Here is a 12,970-nt window from a genome sequence, read left to right on the forward strand (position 1 = left end):
GCAGGGACTGTGGGAGAGCAGAGCCCCTCCATCCGGAAGCAGGAGAGACGTGCTGGGGCACAGACGCAAACTCTGCTCTGGGCCCCGACCGCGGAGTCTGATGTAATGGTAGATGGCGTAAACCACAAACACAAATAAGACTGGACGAGCACAAGGATCTGCTGAACCCTTATCCTACTTTAATGTGCCTGCCGTCTGTTTAATTTGTGACTAAGATGCTGTGCAGAAGGGAGAGTGGCAGCTGGAGCAAGACAAGGACGAAACACCAAGCCCGCCTGTCTACACTGTCCCTGCGGCAACCTTCCGATGCGGGCCTTCCCCACAAAATGGAAGGCGGTTTTCAATGGAATAGTGTTCACACTGGAGCCTAGTTTCAGATGCAAAAACCACCTCTTGAAAAACAAAACGTACAATTACATTTTTTGTTCATTTAAAATAAGTTATATTTTATCCTCTGCCCATATCACCCAGAGATATACAGCATGATAAAAAAAAACCCCTAGTGCTCACAAAGTCCATGTATTCTCATTGTCCAACAGGCTTCCAATTCCAGCCACGCTGCTAAACCACCGAGGGCCCTGGGCAGCGCTCCCAGTTAGTACTGGGAGCTTCTTGGCTGACTTGAGTATTCAGTCACAATGCAATTCTTAAAATAGCTTACAATAAAAAAAATAGACATTTGACTTTAATGGTCATGTTTTTCACATTTGAAATTTATGGAAATTTAAGTTGACTGGACTGGGGAGTTATTAGAAAATACTGAGGCAATAAGGCTGAGAACATTCTGGAACTAGAGATAAGTGAACGTGCTTCTTCCTCCTGGGGGAAGGTCAGGATGGTTAAGAATCAAACATTTAAGAAACTATCGTTAGAGATTAACAGCAAGTGACTGAAAACAAATACATAATCACAGTTCCCGAATGTACATGAGCTGTGAAGAGTGTGAAAGACAAGACCACTTGCCTGTCTGACACAGAAGAGACCCATAGCATGATGGACATCAAATCTGTGGGAGCGGAGGTTATATTTAACTCTTTACTGTAGTATCCTTTAAGCCCAGTATGACTTTCCAAATGTACAGGGACTCAAAATGAGATGCTGCATAAGCAGGCACATGCAACAGGCACCAAGAGCATGCACGCATCATTGAGGTCATAATGGCACGCAGGCTGAGCAGAAGCAAATCAAGATCTCCCACGTCCCCGGGGGCGGTGGCCCCTTGCTCCCAGAGTCTCTGTGTCTTCCTTTGGACTCTTCCTAGCTCCTCACCCCTTGCTGTCCGGACTCCTTGGTGAAAGCCTTTCCTCCTAGATGGGGACTCTGGTTGCTGCTGCTTGCTGGCCTGGACTTGGCCACGGATAGGAAGTGTTGGTAGCGGCTTGTGAAAGAGCCCCAGGGAGGATTTACAGCCCCCAAATCACTGCCTACATCCTGACACTGCAGGGGAACAGGTAATCCTCAGTTTCCTTGCATTATAGGAAAAATAATGGAGGAAAGAACAAATACGGTTTGAGTCCCCATGTACTGACTGGTTGGTAGTTCACACGAGCTATGCTCAATGAAGACACACCTTCTTGGAAAGATAGAGCATTAGTCGGTTTGTGAGGGACAAGGAGTACCTTTTCTAGAATGTCACAAATTATCAGAGAAAAAAGGGCTCTAGGAACAAAATGACACTTGAATGGAAAAACAAGAAAAAACTCAATCTCCGTAAGTTTTCAGAACAAAGTCAAGTGTAATAAATACATAGTTCTTTTCTCTCTGCTGGCCTGCAATTACAAACCTCAGGAATTAAGAACACACCACGGGAAAGGCACATAACATATAAAAAGAAATCTTCCAGAACAAGTGTTATTTGTAGCATGCTAAGTTCACCAGGGATCCTCTGTATAAATGATTAGCATTAGAAAAAAAATCGGACTTTATTTTATACTCAAACTCAAAGATTTGAGTGTATTATGCAACTTAGGAAACTCTGGCAGTGGGCTACTGGGCAGCCCGGTGCAGATTTGTACTTGACCTCAAATGTCAGATTAGGGGAAGTCCGATGCTGCTCTAAACTCACAGACAGTTTTGCCAGAAATGAAAGCAACACCTCGGCTTTTGGCCAAACTCTAAAAATTCTGTCTCTTTCTTTGGAGTCCTGAAGAAATCCTTCTAGTTTCTTACTAAAGTGACAATTAAGGGCCTATGTAGGCCTCGAGGGATTGGGGACCCAGTCGGGCCTTCAGCTCCAGAGGTGAGCTCCTCAGGTTGCACCCTGTGCAGCTTCACTTACCTCAAGGCCGTGACTGACCCTCCATGGCTAGAGGATAGACTCCAGGATATGTCGTGATGAGCGTAAAGAGGGCTCAGATGACAAATGGAGGCAGTGGCTGGACTGTTTCCAAATTAACAGATAAGAACTTAAATACAGCAGGCTGTAGTGATCTCTCTCAGGAAAGGAAAACAAATTATATTTCCCCTAAATCTAGAAAAATTGGCCATTTGCCAATACTGCAAGAAAATGAAGACTGTGGTGTAATATGGTTCAAAGTACATAAACTCGACCCATTCTGCACTGTTTTAGAAGCTATAGACTGATGTTTCTTTAAAAAGGCCTTAAGCCTCAAATTAGCTTTTCAGTATGAGAAAAGATTAAATGAGCATGGTCCAACAGAAATACAGTGCAAGTTCATATACAGTTTAAAATTTTCTGGTAGCTATAATTTAAAAGTAAAAAGAGGTGAAATTAATTTTAATAACACATATTTAACCTGGCCTGTGGCATATAATATCAATTCCACATGTAATGGTTATAAAGTAATTATACACTTGTTTTTCAGACTAGATTTTGAAGCCAGTGTGCATTTTACACCTGAAGATCATCTCAATCCAGAACATCTCCACAGCCACACCGGCCCAGTGGCTGCCACGTGGACACGCAGGAGACAGACTCACTCTCTCCCTGGAAGCCCACTTTGGATCCCTCTAGACCACCACGGAAAAGCAGCTCCGCTACAGCTACCTTTACCTAAAGGAGTCGCCGCAGGTACACCTGCAACTAATACAAAATAATACTGAATGTCAACTATAATTGAGAAATAAAATAAAAATAACGGAGGCACTGAAGAACGCGAAATGCCGTTTTGCTCACATGCCGTTATTTCTGTTCCCCTTTCCAAACCCGTCCCTCATCACAGTTGCAGCCACCGACACCGAGCCCTGCCTGACTCACACGCCTCTCTCAGGGCCAGGCTCCTCGCCCTCTCATGCAGGGAGCCCGGGGGACCAGGGACGTCCCGAGACACAGCTATGAGGGTGGTGTGGCTCAGCTCCCAGGGCCTGCAGGCTTGACTTTCTGGGATTTCACACTAACGAAATAAAGGGCCCGCAATATGAAAGCCTGATAAGGAGATGCTGTTTCCAACATCGCCTGGGCGAGAACAGTACCTTCTCTGTGTTCTCCATTTCTAAGTGACACGGGCCCAAAAGAACGACCCTTCTCCTTCTCTAAACTAGTATCTTATTACACCGTCATGGGAAATGAGGCAATCATTTGTTATTTCTGAGTAACAGGCAAAACCCTCATTTCCACTTCAGCTCCTGATGGATTAAAATGGCCCAGAGACACAGTGATGATGGCCTGGAGCATGAGAGACAAGAAGTCATACCTATTACAAGGTTACAAAAAAGCGGGGACAGAAGCAGCAGTGTCATTTCCCACGTGCGCCTGCCAGCCAGGGCCCACGGATTCCTACCTTTGTGGTTGAAGATCCCCTCCATTTCCATACTACTTCTCGAGTGGGCGATGCACAGAGAGCCGCAGGGAACCAGGCCTTCGGCCGCGGGCGACCGGTCGGTGGTCCGTACCAGACACCAGTCGGGCTTGTCGTGGGGCCGCTCCAAAACCTCCACAGTCTGGCCGCGGCGGATGGTCAGCTCGGTGCTGTTGCAGGCTGTGAAGTCGTGGATCACCACTGTCAGCTCGCAGCCGCCAGAGAGCTGGGGAGGGAGAGGGGACATGTCAGCGGGCCCTGGACACTGGACTTCTGCGGTGAGGCTGTGAACTGGGCCAGGGGCTCCGCTTTCCGTCCCATAGTGGGGCCAGTAACAGTGAGAACCACCTGGAGGACAGCTCTCCAGTCTCACCGTCCTTTCATTCTCCCACGAAATCACATTCTTATGTATGATCATGCTTTCCTGAGTGTTTTGCTGTAAGAATCTGATATAATTTTTCATAGGAGCATCCAAATCCTCTTGTGCCTGAGACATTATTATCCTCGATAAGTGCTATCTATTCATTTTTAAACTTAGCGCAAACTAATAAAAATTTGATTTGAAGACCACTGGGTGGGTGATTATTGTGAAATGTTTTGATAAAATGGGATAGAGTTTTTGTTCCCAATTTGATGTCTGAATGCTTCAAGCTGGACAAAAACCCTTCAGGACACTCCTTGAGGGTAGTTCCTTACCCTCTGCCATTTGTCCCCAAACCCTTCCCAGGCTCTCCTCCTACTCCATGCTTCACACATTCTGCGGGCACTAGCTTATTTTCCATATGCCATGTATTTTCTGGTCTGAAAGTCCTTTCCCTTCACTCCCCTCATTAAGCTCACTCCTGTTTTCTGTCTATCAAAACTCCACTAACTCTTAGGCCCTCTGAAGCACATCTGGAAACTCCATAAAGACAAAACAGCACCCTGGTTGGTGTGGCTCAGTGCGTTGAGTGCCGGCCTGTGAATCAAAAGGTCGCTTGTTCGATTCCCAGTCAGGGCACATGCCTGGGTTGCGGGCCAGGTCCCCAGGTGGGGGCATGCGAGAGGCAACAGACCAATGTTTCTCTCCTCTTTCTCCCTCCCTTCCCCTTTCTAAAAATGAACAAATAAAATCTTTAAAAAAAATTTTTTTTAGAATTTTCTAAAAAAAAAAAAAAAAAAAAAAAAAGAAACACAGCACTATGATCTCAATCTCACATTGGAAAGCAGGTGCATGGCCTTCCCATGACCATTAACTTCCTCTGGCCTGTGTCCTTATGGCGTCCCCTTAGACTGGACACTCCTGAGCGGCTTCCCTGCTGGGCTCCAGGTCTCCTGCTGAGGGACATCCCTGGTCCAGGGAAGCCACCCAGCCCCAGTCCACCTGAAGAGGATGGGGAATCGAGCCTGCTGCTCAGGCTCATGGCCTGCGGTGTCCTCGGCTGCCCGGCCACACCAAAGACTGCGTCTGCCAGGCTCTGTCCCTCCCTATGCTGTTCATTACCCTCCTGGTCTAACAGCTGGTCTTTCAAGAGAAAGTTTAGATATTTAGAATAAAAAACACATGTCCATTGGACAACCACAGAAACCAAACCAAAACAAACTCTTCCGTAATAAAGCACAGACATGACAAAACAAATTGTCTTTGCTAGGCCACAGAGGGAATTTTTCACAAATGTTTAATCTCCTTCTAAATTTCACAAATTGCTCTGTGGGAAATCCTTGCAAATCTCACACATTTCTCAGTGAACAACCAAGGACGCTAATATCAGAAGGTGAAAGGTAGAGGCCCAGCGTGGAGTAGTGTTTTCCTCGTAAACCTGTTTGATGAAGTGGTTCATTCCTGTAACGCAAAGGAGGAATGTTTCCTGTTGCAGGGAAACCGCAACAGCAACCCAGCCCCCGATGCGGCGTCCAGCTTGCTGAGGCCCCGCAGGACCTGCACTTCCTAAGGACCCTGTCCTGCCTGCCTGAGCGTGTCGCCCCTGCCCAGAGCCTCTCAGCACAAGCCCACCAGGCCGCCTCGACACTTGTCCACCCCCAGCCCTTGGAAATACAACTTCCAGACACACCACCTCGCCACCAGCCTGTGGCCATTTCATTCTAGAATTTTATTAATTTTTCAGACTGCTCAAAGCCACATGGTGCATTCTGTGGGTGGGGGAAGGGTGGGAAGGGAGAAGGGGGCTGCCCAAGGAGAATTAAGCTAGACCTTATTTCTGGCACTGGTTTTTTTAGCCCCTAACAGAGTAATAAAAACACTATTGGAAACATCTGTGTACTTGACAGAGCATGAGAAATAAAAGTCAAGCCTGTTCTGACAAAGAATTACATACTGAGTTAAAATTCTTTTTCAAAGGCTTTAGAGAACTTATTAACACAACCTAGTACCAGAAGACTGTTTTAAAACAGCACTAAAATTATCATTAAAAAAATATATATATCTTCTTGGCTTTAACCCTAAGAATCAACTGGTGTTTCCCATAAGAATCTCCTGCACAAATCTTTAAGGGGAGGATTAAATGGATGTTTTCTGGTCCAGAGAAAAGACATCTGTGGATTTCTGTCTCAATGTTCACATTTGAACATTTTAAACTTATTATAAAACCTCTCTTTAAAGCCAGGTTTGCAAATTTTTTTTAAAAAAAGGGTTTTTTTGTATAAAAGACTATAAACTATTTTGAAGAAGCGATGCAAATCATTGCTGCATTCCCATTAGGAAAAGGTTCAGACAATATATTATACATCATTAAGTATGGCCTAGGTCTTACTCACTTTCAATGACATTTCAACCCTGAGTGGCCCAATTTCATTACTACGTTGAGTCACCATTTCATTTATCTAGTTAAAAATTCACCTTTCCTTTCCAGCCATGCCTTGTGAACGTTTTTAAACTATCTTCTTTACTTCTGTACATGTTATGAACTTCTATCATGGCTCCCAAACACATGCATTTAGTTTAGGATTACAAGTTATGAAACTCTCAGTTTCCGTGACTCACATTAACTCCTGTGAAATTCACACCATAAGACAGATTTTGAAAAAATCTTTCTGCTTTTCATCTTTAAAAAAATAAACGTGGTAACTAAAATGCATGATAGTAAAAATGGCCTTAAGCAGGGCATGGAATGGACACCACTATGGCCCCCTCTAGACCACCCCACGTCCCTTTAAAAGGGCTGCCAAGGGGACTGCCAATGACTCTGGCACACAGATCAGACTATTTGCCAAATCCAACCAGGGTCCCTTTGCCGGAATCCCCTCCAGAATGACTGAGAGTGAACAAATTGCTGTGCTTCGCCTGAAAGAATGAAACACTCACATCTGGTCTCAGGCACGTGAACCTTCAACAATCAGCACACAAAAGAGTTTTATTTTATGTTTCCCAGAGGAACCAAGTGATAGCACTGCTTTGCCTGAACCCAGTTAACAGCAGTGACTGCCACAGGCCCACGGATGGGATTTCTCACCCCGTCGCTCCTTGGAGCAGCCCCGGCCCTGGCACACACACGAGAATGAGGCAGCTCCATACGACGTGTCGTTCTGAGAGACAAGAGCAAACACCTGGCTGGAATGGCCAGGCTCGTGGAGGCGCTCTGGGGCAAGCTCTGACAGAGGAAGAGGGGCCCTTTATGCCTGGCCCGGCGGATGACGCAGCCTGCTCTGCAAGTGATTCGACTTCAAGCACCCATGATCGATTGCAGGTGGGTGTCTGGCCAATTTTCTGAGAGCAATTCAAAAGGAAAGGGGGAATGTGGTCTAATAAAAGCCATTTTCCCCTGAAGAACAAAGTGTGTCAACTCTTGTGAACAGTCATATCCTACAGCCCAGTATAGCTCAGTCATTCAGAAACCTCACAATAGGGCCTTGCAGCTCCGTGGAGGTTTCACGCAGAGCGGACCAAAGGCTAATTGCTTGGTTAAGGGGATTAGGGGGCACAGCTCCATTGCTGGCAAGGGCAACAGAAAAGGCAACCATCAGGAATCGGAACAATACTCCGACGAGGTGAATTATACCCCGCGGCCTCACCCGCCCACACGCTGGACAGGCAACTTCACGGAGGCTTGGGCTTAACAGCAGCCGTCCTAAGGACAGAAACAGCAGGTCCCTGTGCTCAGCCAACCCCGGGACCGAGTTCGCAGAAGGGTTCCCCAGAATCTGCCACTGAGTTTCAAAGAGGACAATTTCGATAATCTCTCATACTTCAGAGGTACATAAAGAAATTTGTGAGAACTGAACAGCGGTTAAGGTGATAAATTTTGCTTCTTGTTTTTTTTGTTGTTTTTTTTTTACCATCAAAGAATCTGTGCAAAAAATGTTTTCAAAAGCAGCAACTTACCATACCCAACATTTTATCCAGAAAATAAACAGTGAGTATAGCATTCAGACATTAATCCTCTGCTCTTTACCAGGGCGATCACACATGGGTTTTCTGACATGAAAACAATTCCTGGAAGGCTTCCTTGGCTGTGTGATACACATGAGGTGGAATGGCAAATGAGATGCAAGGAAGTTAAATTTAAAAGATACAACTAAAATGGCAATCACACATGCTAGGTGTGATTCTAAACACATTACACATCTTTGATGCTCACAGCCCTATGAGGTAACATTATCACCATTTACAGATGACGACACTGAGGCACAGAGAGGTGACTTGCCCAAGGCCACCAGCTGCTGAGAAGCAGAGCCCCAGGTCAGATGGTGAGCTCCTCCTTGTTCTTAACCATCTGCTATTTGTGGAACTACACTTGAGTCTTTCCTCACTTAATTTGTTGATAGGTTCTTTGACTTTAAGTGAAACAAGATATAATGAAACCAATTTTACCACAGGCTAATAGTGATAAACAAGAGAGGTTCCTACAACATCCTCAACATTATAACTAAATGATGTTGACAGAAATGACATTTTCGAGGACCTGCTTGCTTGTACCCTGTTGCATTCTGAGCAGAGAAGGCTAACAGACGTCCAGATTGTGTCTGAGGAGATCAAAACTATGTGCCATGATGTAGAAAGACTTCTGAATTAAATGACTCAATTTAATGCCTACATGGGGCAATCCTTCGTGAGGTTTCCTGGGAGACCTGGAGAGCTCTGGTAAGGCACCCCCTCTGAGCAAACATGCCCTGTTGCTTCCGGCACCCTGCCAGAGGGGAGAGGGTTCAGCAATGAACCAGGACTCACCTTCACTGCTGCTCTGTGCCATGCATGCAAGGGATGGAGGCTCAATGACAGAGGGTGGCATGCTCTAAATAGGCTGAAGACAAGCCTCCCCTCGCAAAAATGTGAATTCAGCCACATTATCCATATTTTAAAATGGATTAGCATTATGTGTTTTATATACTCTCTCAACACTGCAATTTCCATAAATCCAACCCGGTTCCTATGGTGTAGAAGGGCACTTCACAGAGAAAGTTGACTTTTTAAACTGCATGAAATCTCAGGTCCCCAGCACAGTGCTGTAGCTGTATTAAGAGTAACTGAAGCCATTTATACTTTTAAATATGTGGATTTGTATATTCATATTAAGTTCAGGAAAGTTCAAGCCAAGTATCCGTCTCCACTGAATTTCCCATTCACTAAAAATTGGAACTGCGTTACCTCAAATCCAGAAGGAAGCTCATACCTGGCCCCCTGCTGGTCTGCGACAGCCTTTCCCCACAGACACCTCACCTTGCCTTGGGGATGGTTTTCATCTTGACCTCAAGATGCTCTGTTCCATAGTAGCCTATTTTCCTCATGATATAAACTTTTATTATATGAAATATATCACAGACTAATAAGACAGAGAAAGAAAAAAGTTTAAAAATGCTTCTTTATTATACTGAAAAATACTTAGTTTCATGTTCGGCTCTAGTGTGAAATAATGAGGTCTAGACACCAATGGGTAATTCAATCCACATTCCACCTCTGGCTTTTAGTGCAGTAGTGCCAGCGGCCCTGCCAGGGTCATTGGCCTCTGTCATCTCCTCACTGTCCCAAAGGCTGGCTCAACACTTTCCTCCCCACCTCTGGGGACAAGCTCAGGCCAAATGAGATAAGGGTCTGGCAAGCACTTGATTTCTTTGGAACCCAAATTACACTTTCATAAACTCATTGTTATCAGCGTTAAGTGCTACGAATGCAGGCAAGAATCAGTGCTAAATTCACTATGGAACAAAGCAACGGCATCTTCTGCAACTGGTGTTTTCAGAGAAGGGAATGTGCTCGTGAGGCATCTGGTTTGCAGCCTACTGAGCTCTTCTGACGGCGCTCCCTGGAAAGAGGGTGTCTCTGGGAGGCCCTCCTTAACAGTCTCCTCCCAAAACCTTCTGTGCCTCATCTGAGAATGACATAGCTCTGGGCAGATAACTTTTCCTTAAGAGTTCTCCAAGAGGCTGAGTCAAAAACATCCCCCCACCCAGTTTCTGAAATGGAATCAAATTCCATGATAACAAGTAACTCATAACAGACATCATAAATTAAGTCACACAGGCAGAATGTGGATAGTAATTTCCCTCAACAGATCTACCTACCCATGTCATCGGAGGCTGTATAAACCGGAAAAACATACGGTGGAAAGGACCTTGAGACAGAAGAAAAGTTCTTGCCATCCGAGGAAGAAAAGGGGATTTTCTGCTTAAGGCTCGTTCAGAGAAACTGCATTTTACAAACTGACCCGGGAAAGAATGCAGTTTCCTGATTTCCAAACTGTATTCTCCTGAATCATCTCCTGATGCCAAAATGCTGTGCCAGAGAAGTGTAAAAAGGGAGATGGCTGTAAGACCCTGTCCTTCCCTGCAGGGCACACACAAATGCAGGCGTGGGTGGTGCCAAACACGTGCCCTCTCTTTCGAAGGCCTTGTGGGTGTTATGTTCTCTCCCACCCCCAAATGCTCACTTCTCTTTACTAAGCCTCGCATCCTGTTAATGCTCGTCCCCAACGCAGACCCCAAGAACTGAAGAAGATAACCCACGGAAGTTCAATGATCGTAGGAAGATATTTCATCCCCTTTTTATCCTTTTGCGCCTTGGAAGGACCGATGGTCTCAGGGGGGTATTAAAGTAAATGCACGCCACACCCACTTTAAAAAAACTGAGCTTTGGAGTATCACTGCTTCAGGATAGGTGAGAATCATGGGAATGCTGAGCTGAGCGCTGCCGAGTGACAATCTGTTGTCACTGCTTCACTCAGGAGCGTCAGCGGGCGCCTCTGTGAAGCTCGGTGGGGACAGGGGCTGCCTTCACAGAAGTGGTCCTGCAGGGATGTCTGAGCTGAGGAATGAAGCTTAAAGATAACACATTAGATGACATAAAGAGAAATTGGTGAATGATCTCCACAGATTAAATATCTGATATGCAGTTCTTCAAAAATTCTAACGTCCCAGGCAGAATGATCAATTTCTGCAACGCTACACTTTTTTCTCAGTGATTTATTCTTCCTCTTTCATGGGATACAAATAGAATGTGCTGTTTTAATGGCAATAGCCCTTAGGATCATGCCTGATTTTACTATGGGAGAAATGCAGGCTCGGTTCCAAGTTCACATAAGCCTATTATGCCATAACAGATCCGAAGCAGAACTAATTCCGTGATTCCCGACTCCAGGACAAGTCCTGCCCCTGCGGCGAACCTCCCGTGGATTCCCGCCGGCCACGCCTCAGGGGACCAGGGCCGCCCTGGAGGCCTGCACCCAAATCTTCCATGTGGGACGGGGCACCTTGGGAGCCCCTTATCTCCTCCAGGGGGCATTTCCGATTCTCACCACCACCCGTTTACATATAAACTGCATGAAAAAACCAAGTCAGCATTTTTCCTTGGACTACCTCCAGAAAAGGCTTAACATACCTTCCAAAAGTCAGAAATTTTTACATGTATTTTCTCTTTGGCAATGTCAAATAACTTAAAAAAAAAAACAAAACCAAAAACAACTTTAAACTCATTTCTAGGGGAACACAGACCAGATCCATGAGGACGTATCTGGTAAGAATGTGAATTTTGGGCTTGATGGGCCTCCAGCTGGAGTGGAGACTCTCAGCCAAGGCAAGTCTGTGAAACAGTCTGAGCGAACATGGCTACTCCCCTCAACTGGTGCTTCTATACTTCCTAGGCCTATTACAAATTATTACTATAACTCCTATGTAAACTAAGCACTGAAATTACTCAATCGCCTCAATTACTACTTTTTAAAAAGAAAATAATCAGAATTACTCTAATGAAATGTTTCCAAGTTCAAACTTTATTTTATTAAGGGCTATGGGGTGGGGCCATAGAGAGAGATGCTATTAAGAACTAAAAGCCTGAGCGTGTAATTTATCTTATTCCTCATTATTAATACGGGCAAGAAATATGCACTGAACGCTAACACACTGAGCTCTGAACAAAATGAAATGAGACATTGTTTTTATTCTTCAGTCCTGATACTCTAAGCATTTCAAGTTCCAGGACTTATTAAGTGAACTCAAAAAGTACAGTAAGAAAACAACTGATTATTCAAACTAGAAGAATTTTGAAAATGAAATCATTACAGAAAAGCAATATTTTAAAACCCACTTAACTTGTGGCTTGGAAATTACATTAAACACCATGAATTCTTCCACAAACCTTAGTGAGAAAAGCCTAAAGTCTGGGACTGTAAAAACTGCCATCTGCAAATAACCCCAAGGTGGGACTCTCCTCTCGGTCATCAATCATTTCCAAATGACGGTGAGGTCAGAGCGCTTCCTTCCTACGAATGTGCTTCGCTTCTGCCTCTGATGACCAGGATGGGAGTCTCACACAGGGAAGGACAGCTCACATCAGGCAGTGAGAAACCCGGGAATTCTGAACCGATGATGGTTCAGTTAAATGAAACCCCAGTTTACTGTAAAATATTGCTTTTTAATTGGTCTCACATTCTAGAAAAAGAACAGAACAGGCGCCCACATCAGCTGGAACAGAAGACTTTGTCAAGATGAATGCCCTGGCTTTTACGGAGGGCAGCTGTGCATCATGTAAGCCCAGGATTCCAGCTTCTCCTGTTAATCTACTTAGTAGTTTTTTTTTTTATTCTATCAAGAGGGAATCGGGGGGCGCTCCAGGCCAACACCGTCGACTGTGATACAAATCAGGTCCATCTCTGGGGCAGTCAGCACCGGTGCAGGCCCAGTCCGGGGCACATTTCCTGCTTCCGTTGTGCTGGCCAAAAAGTCTGTTACATTTTCTCCGTAAAATAAAAGACACATTTTCACTTTCATCAATAATTTTATTGATT

The 12,970-nt window shown here is 45.1% G+C and overlaps 1 protein-coding gene across 4 annotated transcripts in view; it reads right to left on the reverse strand.

The window, feature by feature from the left end:
• Positions 1-12,970, reverse strand: part of TRIO (trio Rho guanine nucleotide exchange factor) — a 317,818-nt gene that overhangs the window by 70,963 nt on the left and 233,885 nt on the right. For all 4 annotated transcript variants that reach the window (XM_054578325.1, XM_054578323.1, XM_054578324.1 and 1 more), the window contains exon 34: positions 3,741-3,984. In XM_054578325.1, coding sequence (XP_054434300.1) covers positions 3,741-3,984 — 244 coding nt within the window. The remainder of the gene's footprint in view (positions 1-3,740; positions 3,985-12,970) is intronic.

Source organism: Pteronotus mesoamericanus, unplaced genomic scaffold (genome assembly GCF_021234165.1).
Source record: "Pteronotus mesoamericanus isolate MK-2021 breed Mesoamerican mustached bat unplaced genomic scaffold, CSHL_Meso_final contig_50, whole genome shotgun sequence".
NCBI classification, from domain to species: domain Eukaryota; kingdom Metazoa; phylum Chordata; class Mammalia; order Chiroptera; family Mormoopidae; genus Pteronotus; species Pteronotus mesoamericanus.